Raw genomic sequence first — 14771 nt, 5'->3', positions numbered from 1 at the left:
TTTGTGTTTAATCATTTGCCAATTCATTAAATATATTTACACAGTTGAACAATGTGTAACATACAGCAAAAGAAACCGTAGTTACTGAAACAGAATAGAATAAATACATTCATGAAATAAATAAATAACTTTCTCAAGGTCAGACTTGTTTTCCAATTTCTTAAATGTTAAAAGTGTAACCACATAACCTCCTGCATCACATTTCAGATTCATAATTCCAATCGCAGTCAAACAGGATTCAGTTTTGGCCCGCTATGACAACAACACAAAGATAATAAGAAGTTGGAGCAGCAGATTTAGATTTTCTTTCAAAAAGTGCGGCGGAGGAAGTTCAGGAAAGTCAAAAATGAAATGTTTGCCCTCAAACCCAAAAACCTCAACCTACAATCGAAGCTCTGATCTCAGTCAAGAGATTCCTTCGTGGTCACTGGCATGCTGTAGTACAGCACTTACAAATTTTTTCAAACCTCGTGCTCTTGCTGGTAATCTTCGAAGTTCTTCTTTTTATATTCATTTAATATGTGCCATGTCATCTGACCATAACATTAATGATTTATCAGTTAAGTGCAGAAACAGTTAGATTAGATTATTATTTCAATTATTTCCAGGAATTTAAATGATCAATATTATGAAGAAGAAATCCCAGAATATTCAGTTTAATTAGTATTTTTGGTAATTAAATAGACCCTCATAGACCCTCATTGAGTGGATTTGGTTCAGTCCACGAGCCAAAGAGGGTTGACGTGTGCGAGTAGAAACCAGTCTTCATATTTGAGAAGCTGAACACAGCGTATAAACCTCTGTTATTGTGCAGGTTTTGCTTGAACTCTAAAAACAAGGGATTGAAACACAGGAGTCAAGGAGGAATCTGATCAATAATCTGATCAATCAATTTTTTTAAGTAAAATGGTGGGACTGCAGGTGTGTCTCATTGCGAGTGTGTAGCAGTAGAAAGGGGGGAAAGCGTGGGGGGGGGTGTGCATGCAGGCACATCTTGCAGAGGTCATTATAGAGACAGATGACAGAAACAGTTGGCTCTAAACGGGGCAGAAATAATTAGCTCTCAGAGAGGGAAAGTGTGCGTGAGTTTGTGTGTGTGTGTGTGTGTGTGTTTGTGTGTGTGTGTGAAAGAGACGCACATATATTTCTGCCTTGAAAGAAAATCCTTTTTCTGGCAGACCTCAGTGTGAAAACGGTCTGGCACCGAATACAGACTCAGTTCGGTCCAAGTGTGGCGAGTCTAACGCGGCGCTCGTTGGGAACGGTGACAGAGCATCCCAGTCGATCCGTGTGATTTCTTACTCCTCTCTGCGAGGAGCCACACGTACTCCGCCTAACATTTCAAACGCAGCCCCAATGTCCAGTAAAGGGTCCTCAACTGGACTTTGTAAGATCTAAAACTCAAAACCCACCTTTTACCTATCTGTCAATCAAAGTAGGCCCACCCAAAAGCAGACTGCTTTGTAGACAATTTATATTGCAACAATAGGAGTCGCCCCCTGCTGGTCAGTAGAGAGAATGCACGTTGTAAGAGACTGCATAAGCTTCACTTGGTAGAACCGGAGAATGCTGCCCGAGTGCAGCATTGCCTTCACATCTGGTTGGACAATATATTGTGCAACCTACTTTATATCTCACCATGTTAGCTGCTAATACAAAGGGAGTAAAAGTTATGTCCTTTTAAAAATAAAAAAACAACCAAAAAATGATATATAATCATACTTGCCAACCTTGAGACCTCAGAATAAGGGCGATATTCGGGAGAAAGGTCGGTTTTCGGGAGGGTTGACATGTCTGTTTATAATATATTTTTTAGTTTTATATATAGTTATATACAGTATATTAGTGTTTGTAACATACTTTCTTTTCTATCGTGTCAAAGAGCAGGGATCATTATTCATTTTTTAAGGTTTTGTTTTTCAGATGACCCCACATTTAAATCGCAGGTTCAGTCAGTGCAGTCCATTTTATTCATGAATCGTCTTTTTCACTCTGCATAAGTTGGCCGGCCAACAATTGGTTAGCTCAGTTCGTCCAAGTTTGAACTCGCAATGTGAGAAATGTTTTTTCCATTGGCATTTCAGCCCCGACGACTTCTGCTGTACCCATAAGCCCGCTGGCCTCTCCACCTCCCATTAAGCGTAATGCGGGGTGGAAATGTCTCTCTCAACTCGCGCGGCACCTCTCCAATCCCTCCGAGACCAATAGCTGGAATGACAAATAGGAGGGCACGTCGGCGTGGCATTTAAGGCTGCTAACGAGATAAAGCGCCGGAGCTGGGCACCTCTCACCCGCCCGCTACTCCTCCGCCGCGCTTACTGTCATCCGTGGCGCGCTAAAGAGCTTTAGCCGAGAGGCCCCTGAAGTGGGGGTCCACGGGCCGGCTCGGCTTTATCCCTCCCTTCGCTCGCACTTTCCCAATCTCCCGCCTCTCCTCTCCCCTTCCCTGCCTCCAGTCCTCCCACAGTCGGCACGTAATTAAAAGCGCCGGGCTGAGTGCCCAAGTGGCTGAAGGCTCTGAGTCACTCCCCGGGCCGGGAGGGATGAGGGATAAATCACTCGGGGGAGGAGGGCCAGAACTTCTCTCTGCTCACACCTGGGTTCATTCGGGGGGACCCTATTACCAGGCCCTCCAATTACCCTGTCCCGCCAGTCTGAATTTATTTGTGCCGCTCCCCCACCACCATAAAATTACAACTTTGCGTAATCATTTTTTGCTCGACGCAGTCCAACCCAAGGTTAATATCCGCAGAGCTGACTTTGAGGAGGCTGAAGGATGCCGCTGCTGCGATGCTCCCCCCCCTCCTCCTCCTCCTCAGCGTCACGCCCCCTCCTTTCATCCCCCTTTTCAGCCTGTAAAAGTAGTACAGGGAAGGCGAGTGGAAGTGCCTGGCAGGAGTTATTGTCCAGTGCAACCCCATTAACGGTCCCCCAAGGTGCTCTAAGTGTCTCTCTTATGGGAGAAACCGCCATTAATTGCCGGATCAAACCTTGGGACCTTCACTGTTTTACTGCATTGTAGGCCGTGAACTGCATTCAGTCGAGGGCCCTCATAGAATAGATTTCCATCTAATAAAAAGAACTCCGTAAGGAGGAGTTTCTATTAACTTCTTATGGATAAAAGTTTGGCCTTGTTTGTTGAATGCTGCAACGTCTAGACAGTTGATGTTGTCTCAAGTGCAGCCCAGACTTCTGCATCACAGCAGGTCAGGGACACCTGCAAGTGTTTCTGGGTCGTTCAATTTAGAAGGGACCTTTTGTGCTCACTTTCAGACTCATACTTGGTGGTTTATGTTTAAATGCTTTATTCTTCCTAAATACACCTGTCTCTTTATGCTCCCTTCTCCATAAAAGCCCTAATGGGAGTTTGATGCAAAGCGAGAATAGCTTATAAACATATATTTGCATTCATCACATAAATAGTAGGACAAACAGAAATAGCTATGAAAGAAGGGTTTATTTTCATATGCCGTCATGTCGGTCCCTTGGAAAGAGACAGTGGGGGGGCTCCTTCATACGTCCCCCATCTTGAACCACAAAGTAGATTGTGTTTGACCAGGGCAGCGTGTTCTCTGAGAAGATCTTCCATGGCCCGTCTTGCACATTTCTCCACCTCCATCCTTGTTGGTTTCTACACCCACCTGCTAACACCTCAGGGAACGCAGCGTTTTGGGATTTCCTTTGCATATTTTTCTATATTTTCCCTTGAACGGTTATTGAGGCAAAAAAATACAGTTGAACCTGGCTTGGAATTTGCAAAGTCACATCTGTTTGGTCAACCTTTGCCAATCACACACTAGTTGTTCAATCATGTTTATTCATTTCTATTTCTTTTTTTTTTGTCTAAGCTTTACATACGTAAACATTACAACATTAACAATAACTTGCTGTTTGAGAATAAGTGACAGCGCTTTTGGTTGAAGGTTGATTTTCTAAAGTGTGTGTGTGTGTGTGTGTGTGTGGGGCAGCATTTATTCCTGAAATGGATCCACAGATGGCACACCATTTCTTATCTAGCTGTTAAAGCTGCGATTCAGAGTCTCCACGGATCCCACACTGCCACTAACTGCCCTGGTTAAGATAGACTTTCCTCTTTGTCATCATCTTAATCATTCAGATCAGTTGAACTCCTGTACCTTATAGGGCGCCGTTTGTAATGTTGCACGTGCTAAAATCCTGCGCAGTTTTGGTACATTTAGCATTATATTATGAAAAAAAGCAGGACAATATTCATATGTCACGTTTTTTAGAGACAAAATCAATGCAACAACTTTTCCAAGTACAATGTTTGGCAGTGATAATATAAATATCTAAATGTAAATGTTAAATATAAATGTAAATGTGAAATGTTATATAAAAATTGTAAATGTAAATCTAAATGTTGTCCGTATGAATTAACTCTTGTTATAGAGCAGGGGTATCCAACTAATTTTAGGTACGGGGCCCCCGCGTGACATCAAAGTTTATGTGACTGTATGTCACCTAAAATGAGTTTGATACCCCTGCTCTATAACATGAGCTAATTCCTACGGACTTGCCATCTTGGCTTGCTGCATGAATTACCGTAAATATTGTAATGATCAGTCGTCATGTCTGACATTTAAACTTAATATTTACATTTTACATTTAGATTTTACATTTACATTTAACATTTAACATTTATATTTAACATTTATAACATTTAACATTTATTTATAACATTTTACATTTATATTTAACAGTTTTCTCACCAAAACCCTTTCCCCAGAGACTTGCTTGCAGGGCCATTTGTACAAAAAAGTGTTTTACCTTTTTCCTCCAGCGTGTCATATGTGTAACTCCAAACGGCAGCTTCTAAAATTGTCTTAATAATCGCTAATCAAGATGAAACGTCTTCAGCCGTTTGGAGTTGACGGAGGTAGAAAGAGAACCAAAGAATCGCCTGCCTTGAAATTACGTTTACTGTCATTAAAAGGAGGACCCTTTTTTCTTTATCTTTTTTGAGAGAAGGAATCAGAGGTGCTTTGAACTGCCCCTGGTGTGTGTGTGTGTGTGTGTGTGTGGAGGTGCGCGCAATGTTTTAACCGTAGCTCCATTCTCATCACATCCCTTTTCTTCCAGATCCACATCATTGACTTTGATGACGAGAATAACATCATTAATAAGAACGTCCTCCTGCACCGAGCTGGGGAGATATGGCACATTGGCGCCAGTCCTGCAGATAAAGCTGTGCTCACCACCTGCTACAACAAAAGTGAGTCCCGCTGTTTCCTTCTGGCTCGCCTCCATTCGCTGCCTCAGATGGGCATCATCTCTCGCTCCCCGTGTTTCTTCCTCTTCCTGTTTGTCTCCTCCCTGTAATGACCTCACGCAGTTCAGTTGAGAATCATAACGCATGATCTGTGTTTAGGTGATCGATAAACGATCAATAGCGTCGATGCTAATGTGTGGACAAGACGACCGACATGAGCGGCAAGGACGTTGTCTTCCAACTCAATGTCAGGCACGTCATTCTTCTGCTTGCATAACTTCACAAGGACTTCAGTGCTTCTTCTTCACCAAGTCGCTCGCGCACACGGGGCTCCAGAGTGGAGCAGTGGTTGAGACGCGTCGTCACCACGTTCACATTTTGATCCACCACAGGCATTATTCCAACAAGAAGAGCCATCTTCACACCCCAATGGCTGGATTGATGCTTATGTCCAATTCCGGCTCCGCCCCATCGACTGTGAGAGGATTAGGAGCGTGCCGTGGGTAAATGTCGTGTGATGGGGATCATCATTAGCAAAGTGGGTTAGCACATCGTTAGCTAGCGTTAGCACTATGCTCTGCTTGCTCTGAAGGTATACACAAGGTCTCCACGTGCCACCTCTGTTTTTTAATGATCGTAGCAGTGAAAATACACTGACCCAGCTTCACAGGAGCTATGGGGCTCCTTCATTTCAATGTTCTGGTGGAGTGGTTCATTTTTTTTTTACTGATGAATCAGTTTGTGAACCTGGAGGTATCATCAGTGGCTTAGGAAAGGGTCAATTAGGGCTTAAAGTTCTATTTTGAACCACCAAGTGTCAATTCCAATTAGATGGACACATATAGGAGCTGAGTGCACCGGGTAGATACCTCCTCCCTTCCTCCCCAGCACCCCCCCCCACCCCCGCTGTCTCTCGCTCTCTGTCAGCTGAGCTCTACATGCTCGACTTCACAGGATGACAGCTACTCTGGGCCCGACTGAAGCTTAGAAGGCCCACCATGCACTGCTGCGCACACCACCAGGCGCACACCAAAACATCCAGACACACAAACACACGCGCTCTCTTATTGCATACTGCCTCCCACCGGCTCTCCAGTGTGTGAGCAAGCAAAGGCTTTTGTTCGAGGTGATTGCTTGCCCACTTACTCCAAGTTGTTTGAAGCCAATCAAGGGCCCGTGGACTCGCACCGCCTTGCTTTTTAATTTGACAAATAGTCCAAGCGCCTGCCCACACACTGTCAATATCTACACCAAAAAGAAATTAGGCGCTTTGCTCTCTCCCTCTCTCTCTGCGATTGGTTATGCCCCCAAGCATCAGACCTTTAGTCCAATTACTGTATCAATTCTACATTCATCCCACTGGTTCCAATTAGCAGCTCTGGCTCTGTTGTAGATGTGCCAAAATAACTCATTTGTGATGTGACGTTTGGGGGGGAAAGTGTATCCACGTCACCGCGTTGGCGCCTGTCCACCACACACGCACACACACACACACACAAAATATAGATAAAGATATTCACACTTTACTCTAACAAACTGTGAATAACTGTGCGTTACCTCCCCTCCCATCAGCCAGTGACAGCAGAGTGGTGTCCTGTGCGGCAGTGTGGCGGATGCCCTCTGATTGGGAGACAGGAAGCAATGAGTCACCTGACGACTCCGCCCACAACCCCCAAACCCTGGAGCTGCTCTGTCACCTAGACGACAGCGCCCACAGCAACGCTGCCTGGTAGGTGTTGCTGGGGAACAACCACACTCGCATTACAAACAACGTCAGCACAATAATTTCTGTTCATTCACAATTGTCTTCCTGTGGGTCTATGCAGGATGGGATGTGTTTAGTATGTTGGAGGAGGCCTAATTACTCATGGAGTCAAAATAAACCAGAAATATAAGCTTGCGAGGCCTTTTGGATATAGATTTGGCTGTGCAATGCTGAGATATATGATACATTTTTATGGTTGCAGTTAAGTAATTAACTAAGTAAATAGTAGTACAGGGACTGTCCTTGCACTGCATGAATTGATGAAGATGAAGCTTTTTTATTATTTAAAGTACTTTGTATGGCGTCACCAAAAAACCTTAAATGTAAGCAAAGCCCTTAAACCTTGCATTAGAGGTTCAATCGGAATGATTTTAAAAATATTCCCACCTTCGAGTATGCTGAGCTGTCAGTAGCACAAAGAGAAAATAGATACTAGAAAGAATAACCGGTGTAAAATGACTGTGTCTTTGGAGGAGAGTTCCATTAGGGAATGGGGTATATCAGTGTAATTGGGAGGACAGATCATTCTGTGGGTTTAAAGTTATCACAGTGTGATGCTCCCACTCAGACGCCACACAGACAGCTGACAGAGGCTTCTCTATTGGACTCGAACAAAGGAACAAACGACTCACACGCAGTTTTAGGCCGCATTTCTCTCGCGCCCCGAGATTAGGACCACTGAAACTAAACTGGAGCGGCTTAGGAACCCCACTGGGAGCATTGGAAAGCCCACTAGTGGGCAGATGGACACGCCAAAGCCCACGCTCTCCATGCCGCTGCGCTCCTCGCGTCTTGGTCTCTCCCTCTCTCTCCCTGCATAGAAGAGTTTTCACATCGCTGGCGCAGACTATCGACTGGCCCACATTTCCAAGTCGGCTCCCGTTCCCTTTGTGTCGCGGTCGGCGGAGCTCCCCGTGCACAATGGCCCGCCATAACTCACGCCCATGTGAGCGCGGAGGAAATCAATGACCATTGCCCTTTTTTAGTCCACTGCTCATCGGCTGCTTCGGCATTGCTATCATTTTGAGAGGCGCCAATCGGTTAGTGTGATGCATTCCAGAGGGAGGGAAGGGAGGTGGGGGGGGGATAAAGGTGGAGACGGGGTGAGAGAGATGTGGAGAAGCTTGCAAGGAGCACAAAAGCAGGATGGATGAGATAGAGTTCACATAGCTTGATGTGTGTTTAGTTGCCCCTGGAAAAGGGGGCTGGGGGTGTGTGTGTGTGTGTGTGTGTATTTGTTTGTGTCTCAGGGCAGGTCAAGCAAGGCTGATGGGTAAAGATTGATGGCTGTAGGCTCCACCATCTTAACACGCTGAGAGCTGCAACCCTCACAAGGGCAGCACACGATGTGAGTGTGTGTGTGAGTGTGTGTGTGTGTTACTGCGTGTGTGCGTGTATGGTAGGAGGGCACATTCGGTGCTGTGAAGCCTGTAGCCTGTGCTGTTCACTATTGGCTCCCCTAGATGGATGGCTTTGGTCTACTGCCCACCACCTCCATCGCCTCTCACACACACACACACACACACACACACTTATCCCCACTCACGCTGATGATACTGGCAGCATGCACCAGCCTGTGTGTGTGTGTGTGTGTGTAACGGTATGTGTTACGCAGACAGTAAAGAGGTTGGAGTTTCTACTCGTATGAGGCATGTGTTTGTGTGTGTTAGTGTGTGTGTGTGATTTGCGTATCGACTTGCGTTGTGTGCACCCTTCCACAAGAATATTATATATGGTCATTTCCAGATAACTAACGTCCCCCATCGTGGACATGCCCTCACAGCCGAGCACATTCTTTGTGTAGCATTACTTTATTTGCAAACGGAAGTTCCCTTTACAACATCGGTGATGTGAAGAATATTACTAAAAAAAGAATATTAGTAAATTCCTTGGACACAAACCAGATGTTCCACAGGATGCACCTGAATAAAATACATTATACGTTCCAGTTATACCAGTTATTACTAGCGATATTATTCTTGTGATTAAATATGAGCATGGTTTGTATTTCAAGCCTGTGTGTAGTGCATTCTAACAGAGTGTAAAAAATGTAATTTTCCCACTGGGAATTAGTAAAACGTATTGATAATGATTAGTGTGTACATTAACTGACATCACAATATTGGAACTTAAGCGTTGACCTGAGCAGCAGTTTTCTCCCACATCGTTTCTCTGCCTTCTGCTGCAGTAGCGTGTTGCTTTGTTTCCAATTACAGTTCATACTCGCCATACACTTGTATTAATTTTTCCAGCTCAACAGGGGTGACGTATGCCGACCGATTGTTTGTGGTCGTTGCCATGGTAACTCGTATCATGGCTCCATTCATGCCGCCTTCAGTGCACGTCCTCAACTCTGAGTCAACCTGCTCAGAGTTGACTGAACCAACTCTAAACAGCTGTTCTGAAACCCAACTCAGAGTTTCCCATCTCAGGGTAAATCAACTCAGTTTAGGGGTTGACTCAGTTTGTTGAGACCTCCTACCTGAAACGGACCCCTGGTAGCTGTGGTGCCCCTGCATCAGAAGAACCCACCAATGACACCCTCTCCTTGCTCCAAACCCCTTCATAGTTCGGGTGGACAAACATTTGAGTCTGTGTCCTGTTGAGAGACGCGCTCTCAATGCAAGTAAGAGAAAAAAAAACAAAGCTGGGGGAAATTCAGGTTTTTGGTGCATGTTCTCTTCCTCTTCCCCCCCCTTGTTCTGCTGCTTCTTGTAGTTTTGATTGGGTTGAGCAAATTGATTCCAGCTGAGCCGTTTGAGCTAATCAGGGACCTCAGAGGGAACGGGAATGCACAAAAGGCAACAAGGTTGATTTTCTGTGTGTGTGTGTGTGTGTGTGTGTGTGTGTGTGTGTGTGTGTGTGTGCGCGTGTGCGCGTGTGTGTGTGTGTGTGTGTGTGTGTGTGTGTGTGTGTGTGTGTGTGTGTGTGTGTGTGTGTGTGTGTGTGTGTGTGTGTGTGTGTGAGAGAGAGACTCTGAGGTCCACCTTTGTGTGTCTGTCTGTGTGTGCCGATTTCTTTAGGAAACATGTTTTTTAATGTTACGTGCAGACTATTAGACTTGTGTGTGTGTGAGTATATTTAGGGGGTTGTCTGTGTGTGATGGGGGCTATCGGTCAATTACAAGGGACGTAGGAATTCAGCCTTTTACCTTCAATAAAGAAAAGCAAAGAGATAAACGGGCGGAGCTTAGAGTGTCTGGGTATTGTTTTGGGTTGACGTAAAGCTCCCAGTAAACCGCTAGTTGCACTTATATATGCACTATAAGTTTACCACCTATTTGGGAAGCATGAGGCTTAGTAGCAATGTCCTATATTAGGCCTCCTGATAAAAAATAAATATATTTAGTTATTTAAAAATAAATTAATATACTTACTAATAAATATTTAATCTTATACGTACATGAATAAATAATGGGAATATAATGCTAGTTATCCTTCCGCCATTCCTCTTCATGTTTCCATATTCTTTCATTTATTTCTCTTCATATTTTAACATTTAGTATTTATTCATCTAGTGTATTTTACCAAAATGATTTCCTTCTTATTTTTCTTATTGATGTATTCTCACCAAACACACACACAGGCCCTGGTGTATCTGCACTATAATCTCACTCCGCAGGAGGAAAGACACGGACACACTCTGTTTGTGTTGGCTCTGTGTGTGTAAGGCGCTGGGATTAAACTCATATGGATGCAAAGCACAGCAAAGAGGGCCATGAGTCTGAGGAGGAGGAGGAGGCGCGGCAGCGGTGAGAGACAAAGAGCGAGTGAAGGGGCAGTGCGTTCCAGACGTAGATATATTGGGCTGTGAAACCTCCATAGCTCTCCTTCATACCATTTACATACCAGTCCACTAGCCAGAGCGCCCTTTTGTTGCACAGCTCAAGGTCAAATGCACATAACTTATATGGAGACAAGGAAACCTGAGATGCTGTACACCTGAACCGCCTCTCCCTCTCAGTGCGTGATTTAATTGATACTATAGGGAATCATGCAGTGTGTAAACCTCAGAGTGGTGAGTGCATTTTAATTGGCCCTATGGTGTGTGATTTATGTGTGTGTGTGTGTGTGTGTGTCTGTGCCCGCATGTGTGCGTGGTATCTAGCATGTTGCAATCTCCATCCATAAGGACCGGGGGCTGGGGCTGGGAGCTCCAGTAAACTGTGTGTGTTCTCGTATTAATCTCCTTGTGGGGACAGGAAATCTCATGGGCACAAAATGCTAAACAACTCGATTGCCGGCTTGTTTGTTTTTTGTAAGGGTATGGGTAAGGGCGGACTGTGGGCTCCAACCAACAGGGTGGCGGTTTGGATCCCCGGCTCCTCCGCTCGGCATGTGAACGTGTCCTTGGAGACAGAGCAGTTGTTTCCGGGATGTTTCATAGTAGCTCACATCTGTCTCAGGATGCGTTACAGAGGTTGGACTTTGCTATACCGTGGACACTTCGTTTGGACCCTCGTCAGAGAGTCGATCTCAAGCAAAGCTTTTCTCTCCATTTGACTGTTTGCCTGCCTGCAACCACACATGAGAGCTCAAAGCCACTCAGTCCACAGACTGAAACCAGAAAGGTCCAGACACCAAAATCTTGTCCTGTTTGTGTAAAAGATACAGAATCTGCTCATAGAAAGTCATGAAGAAGTCAAGGTTGAAGGTTAAATTAGGATTGTATTAATTACATAAGTATATGTACTGTCCTCTTCTGAAACGAAAAGGTGTGTGTATGTGTGTGTCCCTGCTCCACAGGAGGGCAATCAAATCTGTCCCTCAGCAGTGATGAATTTACAGCCCTCATGAACCCCGCCCCTCTCTCCCTCTCCATCTCCCTGCTGCACCTTTTTCTAATAGGACTGTGCATGTTTGACTTTTGGATTATAAAACCAGAAGCAAACTTTTAACTGCCCTCCCGTCCTCGGTATCTCCCGCCAACACTCTCACCGTCTATGACACATTTTCTTCGCCTGGGCATTGCCGCTTCAAGTCGACAAATGAGTCTGAGAAAATGGAGTCGTCTAATGGACCTGCCTCCTTAAATACACGCCGTCACATCGTCAACTGGCGACAGAGGCTTTACAGCTGCGATGGGCTCCGACATCCAAACCCTCAGCCAGACCATGTCTGCACCTCTGTGACATTTTACATCCTTAAAACCAGATTAGACACTTTTTTTTAAAGCCAAACCCCTTAATAAGCATATAGCCTCTTTCCTGGCCAAGGTTCTGTTTAGCTTATTGCCGGGTCTCTGCCCGCGCTGACATGTTGCTTTTAAAGCCGACAGGACTCCGACTTCAAAGCCCAGCTTTCTCACTTGGGTTGTGTCCTCCTTCTCATCCCGTGTGCAGAGCTGTTGGGCCTTCCCCAAACTGAGGAGAACAAACCGCAAAGGAATATGAGGGATCAGATCGAGAGGAGGGGAAGTGTAAAGCATCAGTTCAGGCTCCAGTGTGTCAGGACCGGTAAGGTCCCTGTGGCGGGCCTGTAAGAAAACAACAACATCTTTTTAAGCAGAGGGCAGTGGACTATCCCGACTCCAAGGAGCATGCAGCAAGGAATCAATACCCTGCAGGAAGTAGTGTGCGAGGAGCAATCAAAGCGAACTATGCAGTAGAGCTACCACTTCTTTCACAGCACTGAGGTCTTTGGTACCGTCTGCCGGGTCGACGGAATATGGCTGCTGGATCCGTCAATAAGGGCTCTGTGCTAAACCTGTGCAACTCGGCTGCACGCTATGAAAAGAACCGGGGGAAATGTGGTTAGAAGTGAGCTCCATTGTTGTCCACATCCATCAATAAGCCACCTTCATGTTCCTTCATCAGCACCATGATGAGTGAAGTTAACTCCCAGCCATAGTGCCCGTCTTAAATGACGGAGCCCTTTCCACGTCACAGGCAAGGTAGGGAACTAAGGGATCATTATGGAAGGACTAACATTTTCCTGGTTTGGGTCATTTGGAATAGAATCTCATCCCCAAAAGAAAAATAAAGCCACCTTTGCATTTGTTATAAAAACTGTACAATGGGAAAAATTGTAATTTCCTTGGCGATGCTGCAGACATATCTGTATGTACAAATAATGAATTCAACTGTGATATTGTCCAAGCTGCTGTATTAACAGGGATGGGACAATCGGACCAACACGCCTCTATGCATGTGTGACCAACATCTGTATTCTAATTCACTGTGACTTGTCTGTGCACGTGCATGCACTCCCATTCATGCGTGTGCATGTCTCTGTGTATTTACAGCGTGCTGTGGGAGCCTATGGGTGATGGCAAGCGTGTGATTTCATTGGCTGATAACCATGCACTGCTCTGGGACCTGCAGGAGAGCTCCACACAGGCCGCGGTAAAACGCACACACACACACACACACACACACACACACACACACACACACACTGTAAGCCACAGTGCATACACAGGCACGCACACCATATCACACAATAGCTAACTCATTATTTGATAACACACCATATCGTCTTGGTGTTATCTGGCGCACACATCCCTTGTGCGACAAAAGAGTGTCCACTATTCATTCTGTCTCACACACCTACACACACACACACACACACACACACACACACACACACACACACACACACGGGCAGGTTTAAAATATTTCATTCTGGTCAAGTCGCTCCAACAGTGATAGCAGCAGTCTTGTTCACTAATCGATTGGTGTCACACCTTGTGTTCCACGGGGAGATGCAGGAGAGCTGCACTACATGGCCAATGTGTGCACACTGTTTTATACACACGTGTATGACAGTTCAACGTCCCACACCGAGGCTTTAATGGGCTGCAGTGCTTTTTGCAGAATCTTTAGATGAAGTAAGTTGTGGAGTAGAAGTGTCAGAGGAAACAGAAAGAGTCCAAACACAAGCTGCTCGCAGAGAACTGTACTTATTTTACAATGCATTCATACTCAGTTCTGTCTTTCTTTCCACTATGAAGAAGGCACATTAATAGCTTTTTGAAAGGAGTAAAAATGAATGCATCAGCCAGGAAACCAGTGTGTGAGTGCTCGTGGTCAGCTCGCCTGTTGTTGTGTTCTCCCTAATGCAAGGTGAAGAGGCTCTTCACTGTGAACTCCTTGCCTCCAACCCGCCGGCTTTCCAATTAAAATGCCCATTATGTATCTAAAGACTCAAGATAATGATGTGTGTCAGGTGTGTGATGAAGAAGGAATAGAGTAGTGGTGTGCCAGCCCATGCTTTCATATGCGTGTGTGTGTGTTGTTCCAGGCCACGAGCGGAGAAGAATATAGATGACTCGTTTGTAATTCATGCGCACGACCTATAGATCCTAGTGTGTGTGTCTGTGTGTGCAGACACGTGTGTCTATTTGGCTGCAAGTTAGCACCTGCTTTATAATGTGTTTAAATTCTTACGAGGTACACACACACACAGCAAACCCTTTTGGGTACCTATGTACTACATGCATCTTAAATATTTCCCAATATATAATTAATACACATGTATATCAATTTTTCATTCATCTTTTCACATGATGTTATCCTTCTGTCTCTGCAGTCTAGTTTCTCTTGAATTATTATTAAGGTTCTACACTAGAATGTATCTTAAAAAGCGTTCGTAATTATGTCATGATTGATTCATGTCATTTAAACAAATCATCATTCCAGTTTTTGTGCATCTTGAAAAAATGGAAGCAATTCAAAGAGCAACCCTTTTCCAACCGGCACCCGCACTGCTGTGTGGAAGCTGTGTGGAGAAGTACAAATTGAAATGCTGAGTAGTGTGTAAGAATAGCCAGGTAAAA

General features: G+C 45.0%; 1 protein-coding gene across 2 annotated transcripts in view; it reads left to right on the top strand.

Moving 5' to 3' along the window:
* The window catches only part of eipr1 (EARP complex and GARP complex interacting protein 1), a 42929-nt gene that overhangs the window by 1831 nt on the left and 26327 nt on the right, over positions 1-14771 (top strand). The window contains exons 3-5 of one of the 2 annotated variants that reach the window (XM_037486726.2): positions 5101-5233; positions 6803-6959; positions 13239-13338. In XM_037486726.2, coding sequence (XP_037342623.1) covers positions 5101-5233; positions 6803-6959; positions 13239-13338 — 390 coding nt within the window. Of the gene's footprint in view, positions 1-5100; positions 5234-6802; positions 6960-8199; positions 8344-13238; positions 13339-14771 lie in introns of those variants that run through there. The other variant, XM_062557376.1, reaches the window with a different exon arrangement.

The sequence above is a fragment of the Pungitius pungitius genome, chromosome 14, assembly GCF_949316345.1.
Source record: "Pungitius pungitius chromosome 14, fPunPun2.1, whole genome shotgun sequence".
Taxonomy (NCBI): domain Eukaryota; kingdom Metazoa; phylum Chordata; class Actinopteri; order Perciformes; family Gasterosteidae; genus Pungitius; species Pungitius pungitius.
This window is presented reverse-complemented; position numbering and strand designations above follow the sequence as displayed.